Here is a 23,992-nt window from a genome sequence, read left to right on the forward strand (position 1 = left end):
GAAAGAGAAGCAGTGCCTACTCAATAAATAAATAAATAATGCATGGAAAAGAACACCAAAACATTACAATTTCCAAATACGGATAAAACAGTGCGTAAACCACTTTTTTATAAATTAATATTGTGCAACAGTGATGAAGTTTCAGAGGAGGTGAGTTCTAAGTGTTATTTTCTCATCTCAATATTATTGATTTGACTGCACTGACACTATTGGATGAGAACTGAACTGAGCTGGACGTTGACATTGTTTTCTGCAGAACTGCTTTATAGATGAAATGAACTAATTTAATAATTGATGATCTTTACTGCAGAACTGAATCAACACTGAACTATACATCTGAAATGAACACTGTTTGCATCAATGAATCATTTTCCTGTTATCACTGCTTTGAAACAATCTGTATTGTATAAACATCTATAAATAAAGGTGACTTGACAATCAGGTGCACAAATCAGTCTGAATGCTGGAAATGGATGATTACATTGGTGAGTGGTTGAATTATTAACTATTGTAGATTACATTTATAAATCGAAATACACTAAAAATATGAGTGATGGTCTGCCGCCATCATGCCACATTAAAGGATTAGTTCACTTCAGAATTAAAATTTCCTGATAATTTACTCACCCCCATGTCATCCAAGATGTTCATGTCTTTCTTTCTTCAGTCAAAAAGAAATTAAGGTTTTTGAGGAAAATATAGTGGACTTCAACAGTTACCAATGGGTTGAAGGTCCAAATGTCAGTTTCAGAGCAGCTTCAAAGAGCTCTACGAGGAATAAAGAGTCTTATCTAGAGAAACCATTGGTCATTTTCTAAAAAAAAAAATAAACATTTATATACTTTTTAAACACAAATGCTCATCTTGCACTGATCTGCTATGCGCCACGCATTACGTAATCATGTTGGAAAGATCACGCTTGGTAGGTGGACATACCGACCCAGTGTTTACAAAGCGAACGTGCAGAGACTAAGTCAAATGCCCTTTACAAAAAAAAAGGTAAAACAATGATGTTTTATGATTTAAGATTTTGAAGTTGGAGGAGAAAATGAGATGGAGTTTTTTGCCTTACCGCGATACTTCCGTCTACGTCACATGTGACCTTTCCAACGTGATTACATAATGCGTGGTGCATCGCAGAGCAGTGCAAGATGAGCATTTGTGGTTAAAAAGTATATATATATATATATATATATATATATATATATATATATATATATATTAGGTCACATGTGACCTTTCCAACGTGATTACATAATGCGTGGCGCATCGCAGAGCAGTGCAAGATGAGCATCTGTGGTTAAAAAGTATATATATATATATATATATATATATATATATATATATATATATATATATATATATATATATATATATATTAGGTCACATGTGACCTTTCCAACGTGATTACATAATGCGTGGCGCATCGCAGAGCAGTGCAAGATGAGCATCTGTGGTTAAAAAGATATATATATATATATATATATTTATTTATTTATTTTTTTATTTTTATTTTTTTTTTCAGAAAATGGCCAATCATTTCACTAGATAAGACTCTTATTCCTCGTCTGGGAACATGTAGAGCTCTTTGAAGCTGCACTGAAACTGACATTTGGACCTTCAACCCGTTGAACCCCAGTGAAGTCCACTATATGGAGAAAAATCCTGGAATGTTTTCATCAAAAACCTTCATTTCTTTTCGACTGAAGAAAGAAAGACCCCAAACTTTTGAACAGTAGTGTGTATCTGCTTAGACTTTGATGTGACTTGGTTTTAATGAATAGTGTTAAGTTATTATTGCATTGGTCACTTGTTGATAGTGTAAATTACGTGGTGTTTCACAAGTCTTTAACTCGGACACCAAGCCTTGCCTCCTCATTTCAGGTGTAATGTGAATGACTAAATGCAATAATAAGTGCAGTAAATCGTTCTGATTTCTGAATCATACCTGGGTTTGGTTGAAGGTATTCTGTGGTTTTAGTTATAAGTTCAAAAACAGACTTGTTGGTGACTTCTATTTTCTGAAAAGCAGTAAGAATAAATAGAGTAAAGATGGTAAAAGTATGCATGCTTGTAACATAAATCAGGTGAGAAGAAGGGGCTCGTTTCTGCAGTTCTCACCCGCTCCATTTCCGTGAAGTCTTCATCGAGTTTTGTCCCTTCTGCACCGCTTATCTTTTCACTTAATAACTAGAAACATAGAGAAGAGAGGGAGAGAGAGAGATTAGATCAGGGACAGGAAGTAGTGACATTTGGCAGGCTGAAATCACATGATGTTTTCCTGTGCACAAACTGGGGAGGGCGGAAGTAAAAATCAATAAAGAGCCTCTATCTTAGCTTATTATAGAAATGATGCCTGACATCATGGGTTCAGATTATTTATTAATCAGCCGACATTACTGGATGATACTGGATACTATTTCTTTCCATTTTAAATATAGCTCTACAACACTTTTTTTTTTTTTAGATAATTATAATATCAGTTATTTATAAGTTATCAACCATCACAACACCAAGTACAAAATAATTATTTGTTCCATCAGGATCACGTCATCAAAGGTAACTGAAAATTAGCACAAGGTTTAGACTTTCAAGGACTTTCAAGTACTTCACACAACCTTGTCCAGCACTTCAATGCTCAAAAGTTTGAATATTATACAATTTAAATTTATTTTTAATGTGATGACCAAAAGTTTCAAACATTCATCTTTCACAGATTGTCACTATTTGTAAAACAAAGTTTCACAATGTAGGAAAACTATCATTTGGTGAAAAACAAACACTTATTTTAAAATTTAAAAACTATAACCAGTAGATGGCGGCAGAGGAGCACTTACTGGCTCATTAGCCATTTCCATATATATATATATATATATATATATATATATATATATATATATATATATATATATATATGTATATATTAGGGGTGGGACAAAATATCGATATGGCGATATATCGTCATCCTTCTCTGTGCGATACGAGAATCGTATCGCTGCGCCAAATATCGATATTTTAATTTAAAAAAATAAAGCGCTATATATAGATTTCTTTGCTCAAAGCGTCCTACTTCAAGGCGGCGCTCGACACATGAATGAGGGAAACGTGAACTTAAGTTAACTAGCCTAAGAAAAAGAGGTTATTAACAGGATGGCGGACAGCAGTGTGAGTAAAATAGATGCCCCAGCCACGTTTAAGTTCAAAGTCTTGACGCACTTTTATACCATTGATGTGACAGTCGTAGACATCTTTGACGTTCTTCACCGAGCGCTAGATATACACGGGAGCATTTGAAAGCATATATTAGGGATCCTCTGATAGACGCCTGCTTTCGAACGCTCCCGTGTATATCTAAGCGCTTGAAGAACGTCAAAGGGTCTGTTTGCACCTGGTGACTTCATGCATTTTCTCTGATCGGATAGCTATCCGATCGTGAAAAGACCAGGTCTAAATGCCTAAATGCCTAAAAATGCATTTGAGACGGATTTAAATCCGATCGCTCAAACCACTTCAGGAGATGGTCTGGGACGCATTCCAGTCAAAACTGTCTATGCTCAGTCTAAATGCATCTGGTTGTTGAAACTACATATGTAAATTTTACTTCTCCCCAAAATACTAAAACTGAAACATGTGAGAGTCAGATATGACAACGCTACTGCATCACACATCGCTGCAGATCTCTTCAGCAAGCTGACGCGCAAACGGCCGCATATGAAAGTGAAAGTAAGTCGCAGACGCATAACACACAATTATCTTCATTAAAAGTAATGAGACCTTATACCAGTGCTGTTGCCGCTCTCTCCTATTGCAGTCTTTGATTTTGAAATTAACTGATGGTCAATAAAATGCACCTCATATTTCTTGCTTTCGGTGACGTGAACTCTATTAAATGTACATATAAGATCGGATTTATCCGTTAACCTGCACTTAACCTTTTCACGTGCATTTTGTTTTCATATTAAGACCAATATCGCGATGTATCATTATAGGATTGTCTAGCGATATATTGATTATCGCAGAATCGCTGACTCGCGATATTATCGTTATCGTGAGCCATTTATCGTGATCGTATCGTATCGTGAGGTACCCTCCGATTCCCACCCCTAATATATATATTATATATATATATATATATATATATATATATATATGTATATACAGTGCTTCCCACACATAGACTTTACTTGGGCGGGCCGCCCACGTATAATAACGGCCGCCCAAGTATATTCGGAGACACATTTTTGCTTCTATTATTTTTATCCTCTTATACTTTTATATTCCCGCAAGATAATGAAACCATCCGCGATCGATTAACTAGTCGTTTCGTACCTGCTCATTATGTGTGTGGCAGAACTGTTTACTCCCGCTAACATTCCCACGGCCGCTGCATTTTGCAAAGTCACAAGGGGGCGCTGTTGCGCGTTCTACAAGCTCACGCAACAGAGCTTGACTGCTTCAAAGTGATTCTCAATCAATGAAAAGCGCAGATTTATGCCAAGCGATTGCTAATGAACTCAAGTTGATGAATTATTACAATGTCTACTTTATGGCCATTATATAAAATGTTTTAGATGATTGTAAGAATCTGAAGGATCAGCCTGCAATAGTACAGACATTTCAAAATAAGAGTACCTGTGTATTTCGGGCTCGTTTATAATTAAAAGTCACACGCTAAGTTTTTTCTTTTTCTTTTAGGCATTATTGGTATTTTGGTTACACTATGAATTGTATTTAATTTGATTTCCATTTAATTCATAGTAAATTATTGTAGTCTCCCCCACAGGAAGAAAAGACTAAGAACATTATTTGACACATATATTATTCATAAATTTTACTAGTAAAATCTGTGTCCCATTCACTGAGAGAATAATTTTTTTTTTTTTTCCCACACATTTTTGTTTTGAATTTATTTTGATGATCAAATCCCTATTATAACATTCAAATTTTATTTTTGCCATTTTTGTCTATTTTTTGTCATTTTTGTAATGAAGTGTGAAGTACATTTGTAGGAAAGGTCACAAATTCTCATGAAAAATGAAAACTTTTCTTTAAATTGCAAATGAAATTGGACAGACCGCGAGTAAAGAGCGCTTCCTTTATAGTCACTGAAGCTGTCAGTCAGTTCAGCACAAACTAATTTTAATCAATGAATCATTTTAATCAATGAATCAGACTAAACGTCATTATAAATGGAGAATTTGTGTGCATATAAAACTTAAACTTAAAGTGCTAAACAAACTCGTACAGTGTTTTGAGAGAAACAGAGACGATTCTTACTACTGGTAACTTAAACACCTCTGATTGGTCATTATTTTCAACAGAAATGGCTGTGATTGGATACAATACTCAACAGTGCAAAACCACGTTGTAAATAGAAACATTTGCAGTGTCGTTAAACTTACGTGACACGAATATAACAACCAGATTGTTTTAATTTACTTGCTTTTCTCTTTTATTAAATCATTACAAATTATATGTAGTAATATAACTCTGTTAATCCTGCAATACTACTTTACATTGACCTGACCAGACAGCCGCCACACCCTGCTATACCCAATTAACGCTCCTGTTCTTGATGACAATGACATTAGGAATATCAGAGGCTAAATCCTGACTGTGGACAAGAGGAGGAGCTGGGGATGGTGAAGGGTATTTAACTGATGAGGAACACAATGAAAGCAGCTGAAGGATAACTGAAAAGACGACTTATATACTTATATAGTGATGGGCATCGTTTTCCTATAGGTAGACATAGATCAGCTGACCGTCAGCTGATGCGAGCTTGACTAACGTGGCGCCATACGCTTGATTTCATCTGTATTAGCCAGAATCTCAATATCATTTTATGACATTTACTATATAAATAGTCCACTACTGTTTGTTGTGACTATTTAGAAACACACAACTAGGCTAAAGTAGCTGTCATTATGTAACACTGAGTGGCCACGCTAAAGGAAAAACAAATATCTCAGTATATGTGAACGGGTGACACATCAAGTGGTGCCAAACATAATCCAGACTAGTTAAACAGCACTATTAAGAGGATTAACATATCTTGCATTGCAGGACGAAAATTAGGTTAACATTTTTGCCACGGTGAGAGATTGAAAAAAATGGGTGAAAAAAAAAAAAAAATCTGACATTTTATTCAATTATTCTTCAATATATCTGTGTAAGGTGGATACGACACCACACATGTCAGATTATGGATGTAAAATAGGTAGAGAACAGAACAAAAAAATGCATTTCCTTTCACTATGCATGCGTACATCTTTGTCAAACCTCAAAAATCTTTGAAATCATGCCTGAAAAGTTTTGATTTTGATCTTACACTCCAATTCATCACCTGCTTCACTATGCAGAGCTTCTATAATAAGAACGACAAGTTGATTAAGCTGCCAACTAGCTGTGTAGTTTTTCCACACCTACTGTTCCAATTATCTAAGCTCAGAAATTATCTAAGCCTTTTCCTCATTGGTAATACAAAGCACCAACTGTGGAAGTATGAATTGGCCTACATTTACACATACACACTTGTCAGAGTCAGAATCCTGACCTACTTCTGCCTCTGGTTCACCAGCACCGGCCCTAACGTTGTAGTTGGTCTGTTGGCAGTTTGTTTACCACGCTGCTGTGCACGAGAGATGAAGGCGTGAGGTCAGAGGGTCTTTGCAAAACTCTCTCTCTTTAATGCACTGGTGAATGTGAGCAGAGGTTGTTCAAACACACACATGACACTCTCACACTGTTCAGAACGTGCTTCTAATGACAAGATTGTCATAAGCAACATAGTTGGCAAGAGTTTATTGAATCAATCACAGGATCTTCAATGACTGAATCGCACCAGATGGCTCACTTAATGAAATGCAGGTTATCAAAATAAAGTCTCAAAATATATCACAAACTGTTACTGTATAGCTGTGTCCTACTTCACATCCTTATGCAGTATTCTATATATATTCTATCCTTATTATTGAGACTCCAAGACCAGAAATATGTGGGACAGATAAGGGAGACATCCTAAATGTGCACTGTTGATGTGCCTCCAGGAACAGGACTGGGAATCACTGGTGTATAGTATGTAATTTGGTATTTTTTGTTTGCTTTATTAAAATATATATTTTTATTTGTTACCTGCTGGAATATTTCCATTAGCATTTTTATTCATCTCAATCAAGCCATATAAATGTTTTCTGCCAAAAGATGTTTTTGTAACAATCACATTTATTGTGATTAATGGCATTTTTATGATAGAATGATAAACAGATGGATAGAATGATAGACAGACAGATAGAATGATAAACTGACAGATAGAACGATAGATAGACAGACAGAATGATAGCTAGATGGATAGAATGATAGATAGAATGAGGAAATGATAGATAGATAAAGAGAACAATCGACAGAATGATAGATAGAATCATAGAATGATAGATAGAACAATAGATAGATAGATAGATAGATAGACAGACAGACAGACAGAACGATAGATAGAATGATAGAACGACAGACAGACAGAACAATAGATAGATAGATAGATAGATAGATAGATAGATAGACAGACAGCTGGATAGAATGATAAACAGACAGATAGAATGATAAACAGATGGACAGAATGATAAACAGATGGATAGAATGATAGATAGAACAAGGAATTGACAGATAGATAGAGAGAACGATTGATAGAATGAATGATAGATAGAACAATATAGATAGAACAATAGATAGATAGATAGATAGATAGATAGAACGACAGAACGATAGATAGATAGACAGACAGACAGAATGACAGATAGACAGAACGATAAAATGATAGAACGATTGATAGATAAATAGATAGAACGATAGACAGAATGATAGAACGACTGACAGACAGACAGAACGATAGATAGATAGATAGATAGATAGATAGACAGAATGATAAAATGATAGATAGAACGACTGATAGATAAATAGACAACGATAGATAGAATGATAGAACGACTGACAGACAGACAGAACGATAGATAGATAGATAGATAGATAGAGCTGGATAGAATGATAAACGGATAGATTGATAGAACGAGAAATTGACAGATAGATAGAGAGAACGATTGATAGAATCAATGATAGATAGAACAATAGAATGAAAGAATGATAGATAGAACAATAGAATGACAGAATGATAGATAGATAGAATGACAGACAGACAGACAGAACGATAAAATGATAGATAGAATGATTGATAGATAAATAGATAGAACGATAGATAGAATGATAGAACAACAGACAGACAGACAGACAGACAGATAGATAGATAGATAGATAGATAGAATGACAGATGGACAGACAGAACGATAAAATGATAGATAGATAAATAGACAGAACGATAGATAGAATGATAGAACGACAGACAGACAGACAGACAGATAGATAGATAGATAGATAGATAGATAGATAGATAGATAGATAGATAGATAGATAGATAGATAGATAGATAGATAGATAGATAGACAGACAGTGTGGGTGATGGTTTGATGACCTACTGCCACTCGTGAAATTAGAAGCAGACAGAGGTTTTGTCTCACAAATAAGCTCTATTTCTCATTTCCTCTTCATGGACAAACATTCAGTTTACTGAGGAATGAACAGTGCGTTCTTCCATTTAATAAGGAAGGAAATTGCAGCACAAGTCCAGACATGATGACACTCACTCACTCCAGCACACTGCACTTTCTCTTACAAACAAACACGCAATTAAATTAAGGTCACAGACATATTCAGCGCTGCACACGTTTGCTAGAGTCAACAAGTCAAAAGAAAAGGTTTCCGTCTATGAGGGTGAAAAACCACAAAAAGCACAGACAAACCAACCCCTGAACTGCACTAAAAAACATGACGGATAGCAAAGCACTTTCTAATTAGCACTGACAGATAGCGCGGCATGACACCTTGTGAAATGGAGGCTCAGAATAGAAAGAGTGATAATGTCTTTCAAAGTAGCAACTGCTTTACTGTCATCTGTCCAATTAGCAGCTATACCTAACAATTGCAGTGACATCACCATGAACCGCAGTCATAATAATTGACTGGGGGAATAATAATTACTGTCGGTAAAATAACGGCTTCTATCGTGAATGAAGTGCCACACACATTTTGGATTGTCTACTTGTTTGCAATGCAAGGCTAAATAAAAAACTGGTTCTTTCAATAAGCACAGCGTTTTCTTTACCCAAGAATATCATTGATCATCTCCTATCAAGGCCACATATTAACCCTCTGGAGTCTGAGGCTGATTTGGGGCCTGGAGAAGTTTTGACATGCCCTGACATTTGTGCTTTTTTCAGTTGTTCATAAACATATAAATGACAAAAGTGTCATTACACTGTATTCAGCACAAACTAGGCTACAATAATATGTGAGGAACATGTATGTACATGTTTGTATTTTTGAAGGAATAACGTTTATGCGTGGTTATTGAAAAAACAAAAAACTTAAGTCACTGAAATAAGGCCAAAAAAATAATATTAAATCTGTGTTCACAAGACTTCTGGGTATTGGAGATTGTAGACTAGAGTTTTTGCTTCAGAATTATGTAAAAATTATCCTACCTACTGCTTCATATAAAACAATAGAGAGATTTAAATTTTCTAAAACATCTTTGGTCAAGAAACACAGTATGCGTGGAGGCGTGAATCATCATGAATAATGGGTGATTCTCACCTGTGAAGTCAAAAGAATCGCATAAAGAGCTCTAATGACCTGCATAAATAATGAGCTCTTTCAGTCAGATAGGCTGTGAAAAAACCCTCTGTGATTATATTTCAAAGCTTATCATGGTGTAAATCAAGCATACAGAAAAAACAGCAATACTGTGAAATATTATTACAATTTAAAATAATGGTATTCTATTATATACTTTAAAATATAATGTATTTCTGTGATGCAAAGTGTCTGAACAATTATGTTACCTCTATGGCATTTCATATAGTCTTTTAGCTTAAAAGCATGCACATTTGAAGAAATATTGATGGATTCTCATATGTTTGTCAATTTTCTATACTGAGGAGTAATATTGATTCAGGATTTATTGTCATTACTATGAACGCTGGATACTGTGTTTTCAATTCATACTTGCAGCCGGAGGGCGCTCTGTGCACCGTTAGTCCACAAATGCCTGCTAAAGAAGAATAGGCAATCCAGGAACTAACCGAACTAACAGAGGCCAGAGATCACTGTAACATCCAGATAAACACTTTTCAAGACAATAAATACACGATTGAGACGATGTATGCATGTATTGACTCAGAATTTGCGTCTGAATAGCGCCGGCTCCGTGGGCGTGGCCACATTAGCAGATAATGAGCTGAATCACGGACTTCGGACATGGCTCTATTTTCATACAGATTACATAAACAGAGAATTTTTGTTTTTGATTTGACTTACACGATTTAAAACCTGACATTTCAATGTTTTTTTAGACATAAGTCAAATTTTTTTGTGATTAGTATTCACTAAGTTATAGTTCATTTTCTGAGAACTATCAGATTGGACTTCAATCACGCATGATCACGCATCATGTTAGTTTTCTTTATTTTGCAAAAAGCACAACATTGTGTTTTTACTCTGAGTGTACACAAATAAAAGAAGATATTCCACAGATTAAAATGGTGTATAGCTCTTAATTGTATGTGTAACATTGACGGAGTATTTTGAGTCTCTTTCACACTTGTAAGAAAAAAACCGCGGTGGTATCGCCGGCGATACCTCAGACCTCAGAGTGTTAAGGTCTGGGTAGATTAGATGGTAATCAAACAATCTATTCTCATTTTCAACATGTTGGATGCAGGAGAAATGGGTAGATCTCAGTGAGTTTAACAAGGGCCAAATTGTTATGGCAAGCCGACTGGGTCAGAATATCTCCGTGTTGCTCCAGGTCAGTGGTTTAGTGTGCACACTTTCACTGCGTAATTTAGTCTATTAAAATGCATTAGTAGGCCCCCAATATCCAAGATAAGGGTGCGAAATTACCTCTGTGTCATTTATATTTATATAATTTATTATAGTTAATCAGTATCACATGAAGTGTGCCGTCTTTTCTTCAAATAGCAGCATGATTACAAATGTGATTTTGATTTTATACAACAGTCCAATAGGCTGAAAAAGAAGTTAATATTAAGTGACTTATGCTGCGTTCACACCGAACGCATCTGGGGCGTCTGATTTACATGTTAAGTCAGTGTAAACGCGCGTCTAGTCATCCTGCGGCGTGAATCAAGCATATAGCACGGCGCGAATCGACCGCTGACGCGCGAATGGCGCGAATTGAGCGTTCACGCGCCTGACGCATCGGACGCACGAATTTAGCGTCTGACGCCCTAGACGCCCGAGTTGAAAAATCTGAACTTTGGCGAAAATTTGCGTCGCATTAACCAATCAGGGACTCTGCTTTGGTAACGTGTTTATGATGTGATCAGCGGTGGAGACCAGAACAAAGACAATAGTCTGTGTGTGGCCACCTATGATGTGTCTTCATATTTTTATTGAGACAGGAATAAAAAGGGCCTTGCCTGGAAGAGGATAAGCGAAGAAATCGGACAATCTGGTTAGTTGTAAAACGCTTTGCATGATTTTAGCCGTTGATCATAGCCCACCTGCTCGCTAGCAAAAGACGGCCAGCATAACAGAGTTAAATTGCCGCTACTAGTTTCCAACTGACAAGATGATGTGTTTATTCAGAGGATCTGTGCAGAAAGAGATGGAAGCCCCTCCCATGACGCGAATTTGCGTCTGAACACACTTTGTTTAGACGCGCGTATAGAGCGAATTTGACGCGCGCCTGACTTCAACTGTCCAACTAGACGCGTCTGACATGAATTTGACGCCCCAGACGCGTTCGGTGTGAACGCAGCATTAGATTTAGACACAATATTGCCTGTTTTTGCTCTATTTCACCAACAAAAATAGTTCCAAACAAAGCCACAGGGCTGTTTTGCATCTCTGAGCAACACACGGCAGCGAATGAACAAATCGTTTGAAAGAATGATTCAATGACTCACTCATTAGCCTACTGTGTCTTATTATTCTAACTGAATTTGATTAAATGTAAGAATTTGATTTCTGTCACTGCTGCGAACTAACCACTGTTAGTTCAGCTGTCCATGGCAGTCCTAAACCTGCCAAAGGTACCAACACAATAAACAATAAAATCTCAGAAAATATAGAGATATACATTTTTGTCAATATCGTACACCCCTATGTCAAAAGCGTCTACAATGGGCACGCAAGTGTCAGAATGTAGCCTGCCACACTGCACACATTTTATATATATTTTATATATATATATATATATATATATATATATATATATATATATATATATATATATATATATTAATAAGTAGACACACCAGAACTGGTGTGAAATTATTAATTTCACAACATTCAACACAGAAGTCAAATCTCAGAACTGTCCTTAACTTCCCCACTGAGAAAACAGAAATGATGTTTTAAGGGGATATGACATAACTAAATGGTGTAAGATGATGTATGAAGACAGAATGTGTTGTGAACGTCATATAGGAAGACTAATGTTCACTTTAACAGTAATTGAGTGATTCAGTAATATTATGTAACATCAGGGCCCTTTGTGTTGAATACAACAGAATAGTCCTCCTACACACTCACTCTCTGTTACAAACACACACGACTGACATTCAAACCTACGCAAATGGCAGACTGTATCCAGGATAATCCAATATAGTGTAAAAAAATACAAATTATTTTGTATCCATACAAATTAATTTTTAACATTAATAAAACCAACAATACTGTGGGTGTAATCTGAAAAGTTAAAGGTGAAAATTTGGCTTCTGACTTCATCTTTTTCGTTTTGTGTCGGTTAAATGAATATGACTTCAATCCAGCCGTTTGCTTATATAGCAGAAGAATTAAGACAGTTATCTAACAGACAGCTTTTTGGTCGATTTATGTTGCACAATGTTGTTTTTGTAATTTCATAGTGGAATTTAAAGTGCCAAAAATGACTGTAGATCATATCATAATCAGGTCAATAACAGATCTGCACATTTATAATACATTTAAGAAACTGTACGTCACTTTAAATGGACTTCTGGTCACGAATATTAGATCTAAGACTTTAATAAGCCTTAAACAAAACTTTCCTTCAACCCAAGGCCTTTGGTCTGCTCATCTATCTCTGTTTTATTCTGTGGTGACCTTAGATATTTCACTGGCTGAGCTTTCTGTGTGTTACTGTTAACGCACAATAACAGCAGCACAAACTGTTCCTGTCTAATAAAACACAATAGATTTGACCTGACCCTCTGAACTGATGTTGGGCGGCTGTTTCACAACAGCAAGCGGATACTGAGCAGATAACACTCCTAATGTTTTTTCAGGCAGTACTACTGCTGTGTCCTTTCGGCAAGTGCACACATCTAAAGAAAGGAGGATGAAACGACACGCACATCAAAGAGCTCGACAAAGTCATGAGAGAATGCAGGACATTTGCAGCCATTTAGTCCAAAATGGACAATGATAATGTCAGTCAAACATGAAAAAAATAATTTGAAATGTTAAGATTTGAGTAGTTTTAAAAACAATTCTGATGCTCACGTGTCCACTGTTGGCACTTTCGGCGGTGGACAGGGGTCAGCATGGGCACCCTGACTGGTCTATGCAGCCTCATACGCAACAAACTGCGATGCACTGTGTATTCTGACACCTTTCTATCAGAACCAGCATTAACTTCTTGAGCAATCTGAGCTACAGTAGCTCGTCTGTTGGATCGGACCATGCGGGCCAGCCTTCGCTCCCCACGTGCATCAATGAGCCTCGGCCGCCCATGACCCTGTTGCCGGTTCACCACTGTTCCTTCCTTGGAGCACTTTTGATAGATACTGACCACTGCAGACCGGGAACACCCCACAAGAGCTGCAGTTTTGGAGCTGCCTAATATATCCCACCCACTAACAGGTGCCGTGATGAAGAGATAATCAGAGTTATTCACTTCACCTGTCAGTGCTCATAATGTTATGCCTGATCGGTGTATAAACAAGCTCATGATGCTGTTTAAGATCACACCACATGCTATTAAAAAAAAAAACGATGTAAAATTTACATTTTTGATTCTAAATAACAGCTGGTGACTCCCTGAAATAAGGTTCTTACCCAAGATACCCATGATCACGTCAGTCTGTGGCTTCCTCGAACTCCACTCACTAGCAACCAACTAGGTCAGACTAAATTTAGCCATAACACACAAAGGAAATTAGTCTCATATGGCAGTATTGCTTTTGACTTACACTGCTCAATGACAAAATCAGAGAACCTTGAAGCAGAAGGACACTATGACATGCATTAGATATTAAAAAAACAAAAACAAACATCAATGTATGATTAAAACCAGCCTGAAATCAAAACTGACCTTCTTTTTTAATGCACATTCCTGGTTTTATTGTGCACAAACACAGAATTTCACAGAAAACAAATGTTTATGTAATTTTCCAACAAAATATCATTTGCTCCACTTCTGAAACAACTTTCGGTTTTGATTGATGTATAAATTAGGGCTGTCAACAGATTAAAATTTGTTTCACTTATTGCGAAATTAGGCATACACCATTTATCTTGTTTAACACGTCTATTTTGTCATCATTTGCTCTATCCATCCAATCAGATTGAAGGATGATTCTCACAAAACTGTATTTTCTGCAAGCTTTTTTTCAAGATAAATTTATGTTGTTGTTTTTAAAAAAAAAAAAAAAATAACAACTTGGAAACTCCAAAAGGACATCAAATGTTATTACATAAATGTATGCACACCAAAGCAACCATGAAAAAAAAAAAAAAAAAAATTTCACAGTGTATAGCATGTGTGCAACAGCAAAGAGCTTATATATAGACTCACGCTTACGTTCTGTACGACTCCTGTACGTCACCACAATCATCTTTACCTTAATTGCAATCCTCATCCATCAAAACTTTACTAGCGAGACGCTGGTTTGCTTTATCTAGCTGAGAAACATAGTTTGCGTATCATCTGGTCATACAGCAGTGGGATGTTTTGGGCTTGCTCTATTCAGAAACACTCACAGAATAAGACAGAGCTCGTGTTTTAAAGCGAAACACACACTGAAATGAATTATTTGCTGAAAACGCAAAGCTTTACAAATTTTTCGAATCAGTGGTTCGGAGCTTGTATTAAACTGCCAAAGTCACGTGATTTCAGTAAAGAGGCTTCGTTACGTCATAAGTGTTTCGAAATTTCAATAGTTCACCACTGGGGGGCGTGACTTTGGCAGTTTGTTACACGCTCCGAACCACTGATTAAAAAAAGATTTGTGAAGCTGCAAAGTTTCATGACGCAGTGTTTTGAAAACAAAAAGTATTATCGTCGCTTCATTACATTAAGGTTGAACCACTGTAGTCACATGAACTGTTTTAAATATGTCTTTAGTAGCTTTCTGGGCATTGAAAATGTTAATTATCTTGCTGTCAATGGAGGCCTCACTGAACCAACGGATTTTATCAAAAATATCTTAATTTGTGTTCTGAAGATGAACGAAGGTCTTATGGGTGTGGAACGACATGAGGGTGAGTAAATAATGACAGAATTATCATTTTTGGGTGAACTAACCCTTTAAATACAGCTAACCCCTTTATTATGCATGAAATTTCAGAAATTCCTCTAGAAATATATGGTTGAAATGTTTGTGATTGATGTTTTGAAATGCTGCTGATATTTCAAAATACTTTGCTAATGCACCATTTGTTTAATATAATAATAAAGTTTTTTTTCTAATTCTTTATCCATGTATGACTCTCCGGTCACGTAAACACTAACAGACTGTAATTTCTGGCTGACTATAAATGCTGCATTATATTTAAAAAAAAAAACTTAATGTCTATTTACTGCATCTGTAGTATAATTAGTATAATTTTGAGTTGTCCATCAGTTTGTAAAAACAAAATACAGGTGTGTTTACACACCTGTAGTTAGCACATTAATAATGTGTACAAAGTTACAAAGCACGCCACAGATGTGATCCATAGACACAAAACAAAAAAATAACCTGCAATATTCCTTTAATTCCTTGCTGACATTTGTCAATGAAGGAATGAAGTGAGCTTTGTAACCCGAGGCTGAGTTTCACTACAAACTATTACATACAATGGAAACAACAGGCTTCTGAGAGTCTAGTGGTGATAATGATCACTGAACACAGCTGTCACTGTGCCTGTGATAATAACAGTCAGTGAAGGCAGCAGGAAACCGTGACTCCATTATGGATCCAGTAGTGCTTTATTATCACTGCACATGATGAGAGGTGAGCAGCAAGTGTGAAATCAACTTGACGTCGGTGTGGTGTGACTCTCATCTTGACTCGTTTACTGATTACATGCTGCCACTCGTAATCCATTATACTTCCATAATGTGACATATATCCAAGTGAAAAAAAAATTATAAAAGGTTATTACATTTTGATGAAAGACAAACAAATATTTTCCTTTATGTTTATGTGCACTGATGAATTGCTCACAGATTTTATGAAATTCTTCTTCTGTAAAGCAGAATATTCAGTGGGAAGTTTAGCTAATTTGTATCTAACATCCATGACTGTATATGTTAATATTTGTTTTCCCTGCCCACACAGCCTTGGTTATGTCATCCAGTGTTATTAACCTTAACTAAAACTATTAAAAATAGTTTTCGTTAATTGAAGTAAAGCTGAAATAAAAAATATATACATCCATATAGGTGTGTGTGTGTGTGTGTGTATACACATATACATATTATTATACAATATTATAGTAACTAGTAAGTCATTTCAGAGGCGGGTTACATTTTCATAAATATTTCTGAACGGTTTGAATTTTCTGATTGTTTGTTTAATGTATTATTAATTTATGCTTAATAAGAACAAAGTATTTTCCTTTTCATTTTATGCTCATTTTATGATCCTTAAAAGAAACAAATTCAAGGCAAAGTAGTTAAATGAACAAAAATGTACTTCAATTAGGGCTGGGAGATATGGCCAAAAATATTAACACAATATTTTTTTTTCCCATAACATATGATATCTATAGTTATCATGATATTCACTTACCATTAATGGGGAAGGAAATGTTTTCCACATATTTGTTAGACTTTGAGAATGAATGTAAACATGTAAACTTGTTTTTTCACAATTAAACTCCACAGAGTTGCTACATTTTAATTTAGGTCCCCATGAAATCCATTTTATTTTTCCCTAAATTCTGTTTTCCTTTTCATTTTTTGGGATTCTGTGTTTTATGATCTAATACAAATTTGTATTTTAATAATTTAGCTTTTATATTGTAATTAAATGAAAATATAACAATTAATTTACAACAAAACATTGCATTTTTATTGTTTTGTCAAATAAAATGCTACAACAGAACTTCATAAATTAAAACATGGATGAAAATATATCTTGGTTGTATGATATTCCTTAGAAATAACCATATTATTATTATTATTATTACTTTGAGAAGTACATTTTAGTATACAGTAGTGATATATTTCTGTCATAATTTCTTGAATTTAAACCGGACTTTTATTTTGACGGGTTGTCGAGAAGACCTTTCGGTTTTAGTTTCAGTTTCAGTGTGTATTTGACAGTAGTTTTTCTCAAATGAAACAGTGAAAAGCTTGTGAAGTGTCTCTCAGAGCAGCTCTGGAGATGAAGTTCATGTGTTCATGTGCTCATAAATTGAGATAGACGCTGAAAGCGCTGTGAGCATCACGTGTATGTGAGTTTGCGTATCAGACGAAACCGTGCCATTCATTCACACAGAGACACGCAGAAATCACTCATTAGCGTCATGCACTGACTGGCTGTTGTTGCGTTTATTTCTGCTGTGTGATAGGCAATTAGATTAATCAATATCAAGTAAAAATGTCCAGAGCTTATCATCGTTATCAACGTAAATTTTATCGCGATCTCAATATATAATATAATTTATTGCCCAGCCCTAACTTCAATGAACATATACAGCACGGTATGTCAAACATCTGAGAAAACACAGTCACAGACTCAATGTTCTCTCAGAAGGGTAATTTCCTGCAGTGTACCAGAGTAAAAATACAGTGGTTTATGAAAGAGTTTCACAGCATGAGCACTCTGACATTTTTCCTCCCCAGAGAATAAAGACAATACTGTGGCATGACCAACTGAACAGCGATGATGAGGCCCTTTCCTCTATGGGTAAAAAACAACAACAAAACAATAAAATAACAACAATGACTGTGTGGGATTTTGTTGTTGATGGGTGGGAAGCTGGGAATGATTTCCTATTCTACCTTTTCAAGAACTGATTCATCAATGCAGTTTCAATAAAAGGCCACAAAAACATGAATGCTCCACAAAGACTCCTAAATGTCACCTGTTCCAGAATAACATGCCAACACTCGAGTACTCAGAAGTGACAGCGATGATTGAATACAGAGCTACACGACTAAAAATATTTAATTAATTTGATATATATATACACAGGTGCTGGTCATATAATTAGAATATCATCAAAAAGTTTATTTATTTCACTAATTCCATTCAAAAAATGAAACTTGTATATTATATTCATTCATTACACACAGACTGATATATTTCAAATGTTTATTTCTTTTCATTTTGATGATTATAACTGACAACTAAGGAAAATCCCAAATTCAGTATCTCAGAAAATTAGAATATTACTTAAGACCAATACAAAGAAAGGATTTTTAGAAATCTTGGCCAACTATCATCTCCATAAAGTTGGTCAGAAGCAGGAAGTGCTCTAAAACATCCTGGTATACGGCTGCGTTGACCTTGGACCTCAGAAAACTCAGTGGACCAACACCAGCAGATGACATGGCACCCCAAATCATCACTGACTGTGGAAACTTTACACTGGACCTCAAGCAACGTGGATTGCGTGCCTCTCCTCTCTTCCTCCAGACTCTGAGACCCTGATTTCCAAAGGAAATGCAAAATTTACTTTCATCAGAGAACATAACTTTGGACCACTCAGCAGCAGTCCAGTCCTTTTTGTCTTTATCCCAGGCGAGACGCTTCTGACGCTGTCTGTTGTTCAAGAGTGGCTTGACAAGGAATGCGACAGCTGAAACCCACGTCTTGCATACGTCTGTGCGTAGTGGTTCTTGAAGCACTGACTCCAGCTGCAGTCCACTCTTTGTGAATCTCCACCACATTTTTGAATGGGTTTTGTTTCACAATCCTCTCCAGGGTGCGGTTATCCCTATTGCTTGTACACTTTTTTTCTACCTCATCTTTTCCTTCCCTTCGCCTCTCTATTAATGTGCTTGGACACAGAGCTCTGTGGACAGCCAGCCTCTTTTGCAATGACCTTTTGTGTCTTGCCCTCCTTGTGCAAGGTGTCAATGGTCGTCTTTTGGACAACTGTCAAGTCAGCAGTCTTCCCCATGATTGTGTAGCCTACAGAACTAGACTGAGAGACCATTTAAAGGCCTTTGCAGGTGTTTTGAGTTAATTAGCTGATTAGAGTGTGGCACCAGGTGTCTTCAATATTGAACCTTTTCACAATATTCAAATTTTCTGAGATACTGAATTTGGGATTTTCTTTAGTTGTCAGTTATAATCATCAAAATTAAAAGAAATAAACATTTGAAATATATCAGTCTGTGTGTAATGAATGAATATAATATACAAGTTTCACTTTTTGAATGGAATTACATTTATTTTGTACTAAGTATACTACAAATACATTTGGGTCAATGGGCCAAAATAATAATTATAAAAAAAGATATGCCATCCAAAGTATGTAAGGTAGTACAACTAGATCTCTTTTACTGAATCCAAAATGTTTTAATTATATTTTGCTACATATAAATGTATTTTAAAGATTTTGAAGCGTCAAAAGGTCATTCGGTTTAACCGTCCAAAGGCCAATACAGCAATTTCATTTGTGATTAAAATATTTTAAAATGTAATAAATGTATATATGTTTTTTATTATGGCATAATTTTATAACATCATATATCAACAGTGCAAAATGGTATTAAAATTATGTGTAGAAGTTGTTGTTTTGTTATGAGAAAGAATGTCTGGAAAAATTTGTTTCATTGATGTCATTCGGAGTAACCAATATAAAGGGCCATTTTGGATCAAGTAATGTGGTCAGTATCATGTGACAGGATGTGACATCATTCAGACACCTACAAAGGACCACATGGTCTTGAAGCAAAGTAACTAACTCTCTCTTAACTATTTGAAAAATTCATGTTTTCACTTGTTCATACACGTGTCCCGAAACATCAGGTCATTCAGTACAACCGCTATAAAATATGGAAAATATTGTAATATTTTAAAAACTTGTACTAAATATAAAATGTTTGATTGTCATTTTGCTAGCTAGCAAGATATCAGCCTGTTAGCATTGTTTGAAAATATCATCATTCGGTATAACCAAAGTGTCATTCTGTAAAACCGAAATTTTGGTTAAACTGAATTACTTTTTTGGTAACAGAAATGTAAAAAATTACAAAAGCATCTTGTAATGTCCATCTTGTAAAAAATGACAAAAGCAGTGTTAATTGATTATAAAAACCACATAATCTCATTGTTTTCACACACTCTCCATTATGTTTTTTTACACTTTTAAAAACCTTATTCATCAATGACCCAATTAATAATAGCTGGCTCAGCAGCAGCAACAACGCAGACCTGAATGTTTGCTGTGACTTGTCAAAGGTTTAATAGACAGAGCCAAATCATTTTCATTTAGAAAGAAGATTGCGTAGGTGTTTGAATCAAGATTTTGAATGCGATCTTTTTACAACTAATCATGCAGCTCTAATTGAATGTGAAAACAGAATTGCATGACTCGACTTTTGGTCAACTTCAAAACATTTTACACTGAATCATAACGCAGTAAACACTGCATTTTTATTTTTTATCCAATTAGATGCTGCACAACAGAACTGTATAAATTAAAACATGGGAGCAAAAAAAATATCTTGGTTGTATGATATTCCTTAGAAATAACCATATTATTATTATTACTTTGAGAAGTTCATTTTAGAATAGGCTACAGTAGTGATATTTTTCTGTCATCATTTCTTAAAGTTAAATCCAACTTTTATTTTGACGGTTTGTGATGGAGATATTTCATTTTTAGTTTCTGTTTCAATGTGTAACAGTAACAACTACACATTTTCATAGTTAATTAAAAGATAGCTAACAGATATTCAACAAATAAATGGGCTAAATATTCTTTCATTCATATTTTGGGGTCGGAAAGTTTTTTTTTATTGTTTTTGAAAAGTATCTTCTGCTCACCATGGCTGCATTTATTTTATCAAAAATACAGTAAAAAGCAATATTGTAAAATATTATTACAGTAAGTTTTTGAATATTTTAAAATTTAATTTATTCCTGTGCTGTCAAAGCTGAATTTTCAGCATCATTCTTCAGCAAGTCTTCATTGTCACATGATCCTTCAGAAATCATTCTATAATATAATCATTCTAATCTTTTTTCAGGATTCTTTGATTAGAAAATTTAAAAACAGCATTTATTTGAAATAGAAATCTTTTATAACATTATAGATGTCTTTACTGTCACTTTTGATCAATTTAATGTGTCCTTTATTTTTATTTTTTTAAATCTTACAGACCCCAAACTTTTAGTGTACATCCTTTTATTGCACAAAACTATCATGGTTCTCATCATGAGGAATACTGAGTAGCAGAATGATGCATTTCAATGTTGCATTCAAAATATTGTGAATGCGAAGCATATAGTTCACATAGTTTCTTTCTTTTTTTTCCTCAAGCACAACATTTACTGCAGTGTTCTGGGAGACACCCGGGAACGAGTAACAAAACACAAATCAAAATACAGTCTTTTAATCGCTCCAAAACACCTCACACATAAACCTGTGGATTCTGCATAATTACAGGATCACTGTGATCATGGTTTTGTACATCAGCAGTGTTTTGACGGCTGTGGTGATGGTGCTTTGTAGATGACTTCAGAGAAAATCATACTGATTGTTAGTGGTAAAATACAGCATTATTTTACTCAAGCCTGCTGCTCAGCCTTTCATATTCATCTCTCACAGCGTGAGCATGCGGGCGTCTTTTGCATCATAAAAATGTGCGATTATCAGTTGGTTCCTTCCGATCAGTGGACAATCGTTTGGAGTTAGATAATATATAATACGTGTTGTTGCATTCTCAATATTTGGTGATTTAGCCTACTAATATCAGAAATCCACGCAAACCTCTGAACATAGTAACTTTGAGAATATTTACATGAGGATATTCTGCTCTCTTCAGAGAAAGCCCATTTTGTTTCACTTCCTTAACCTTCGTATCTGATGCCAGGACATTTCATTCTTCCAGGCCTACGAGACAGAGAGCCAAAAACTTGAAATGACCCCATCCATCAAGTGCAGACCCTCAGGAAGGGACAAGCTTTAAACATCGCCCTTCGAAGTTACTTAAACCGCTTGGCAGAGTGAAATGCCGAGAGGGCCTCTTCCCCTCGGGTGGGAAAGTTCATTTAACTGCCATTAGAGAGTGGAGTAACATCAGTTACATCAGGGCGCTTGATGAGAAACATCTCCAGGATGTCCGAGACAAAAAAATGAACCATCTTAATTTGTGTTTATCAAATAATGCTTTAGTAATATGGTATAACGCAATTTCAATCAAAGCTTCACCATTACAGTCTAGAACTAGATCTCCGTCTCCAGTCGCGATCATATGTAAATTGCATGACCATTTAAGCATGACCATTAGATAGAAAAATCTGAAAAAGCCCATATGAAGAAATCAGGACAGAAGTGGTTGAAAGTGGACAAAAAAGATGGATTAAAACAATAAACGTAATGTGTCTCCCTCGTCCACTTGTGATCCGATCGACCAAAACACATCTTAATACCAGGTGTAAACAGGGCCTAAGCCTCAGCATGTAGATAAATTATTTAAACTGTATAAAAATTAAAGAATTATTACTTAACAGATCTTGACTGACACTTTCAAACTTCACAAAGAATGCAAAAGTACCATAAGAATATCATAAAAGTAGTCTATCTGACTTGTTTGCTATATTCCAAGTCTTAAGAAGCAATAAAAAATTACCATAATAGCCATTTTTATAATAAAGTCATAATAAAGAACTACAGGCTTGGAACAACATGAGGGTGAAACAAAATTAGTTTTTCATCATTTTTATACACTTGAAAAACTTTGCAACAGTTTGTGCAACAATTTGTGATAAACCATGTATAAATTAGAGTTTGACCGACTGATCAGTTTTGCGATTAATCGGCACCCATAACCAATTACTGGAACCGATTATCGGCAAAAATCCAGAGCAATGGTTTTCCCGGGTTGCATCCATTGCTGGAGTGGCTGAGCAGGATCTGCTGTCCTTATACAGTATGAGAGCGGCCACTAGAGGCGAAATACAAACTATAACTGATGGTTTGTGGAGTTTGTTTTGACACGTGAGGCTGCTCGCTGCACAGAGCAGGACACTTCAAATGTGGATATAAAACAAACAACGAAATGGTATGTAAACTACTGTACATGTTTTCATATCATTATAAAGTAATTAATTTGTTGACAAGATGCTGCATTAGTGGAAAAAGAACAGCAGTTTGTTTGCCGCCAAAGCTAGTGGCATGATAAAGCAAACTGATATGTTCATGTAGCCAAACAGAAACACAGTATAGTACATTTTCATGGTTCATTACGGTTTTAGTTTGTACTTTTGTATTGAAGTTCAGCACTATTTTATGTGTTATGTTTGTTTTTATTCAGTATCCATTAATCGTTTATCAGCCAGCAAGGTCAAACCTAGTTCGGTATGAATATTATGAATGCTTATTTAGAAAATCCATCAAACACAGTACACCATTCAGGCACTTTTAAAATACTACTTCCAACATACTATGGTTTAGGATGCACTAGTCATAATATGCAAATTGAGGTTCA

The 23,992-nt window shown here is 35.5% G+C and overlaps 1 protein-coding gene across 2 annotated transcripts in view; it reads right to left on the reverse strand.

The window, feature by feature from the left end:
- Positions 1–23,992, reverse strand: part of sh3gl3a (SH3-domain GRB2-like 3a) — a 47,677-nt gene that overhangs the window by 11,303 nt on the left and 12,382 nt on the right. For both annotated transcript variants that reach the window (XM_048183680.1, XM_048183679.1), the window contains exons 2-3: positions 2,122–2,190; positions 1,949–2,021 (exon numbers count right to left, since the gene is read on the reverse strand). In XM_048183680.1, the coding sequence (XP_048039637.1) occupies positions 1,949–2,021; positions 2,122–2,190 (142 nt within the window). The remainder of the gene's footprint in view (positions 1–1,948; positions 2,022–2,121; positions 2,191–23,992) is intronic.

The sequence above is a fragment of the Megalobrama amblycephala genome, linkage group LG3 (genome assembly GCF_018812025.1).
Source record: "Megalobrama amblycephala isolate DHTTF-2021 linkage group LG3, ASM1881202v1, whole genome shotgun sequence".
NCBI lineage: Eukaryota > Metazoa > Chordata > Actinopteri > Cypriniformes > Xenocyprididae > Megalobrama > Megalobrama amblycephala.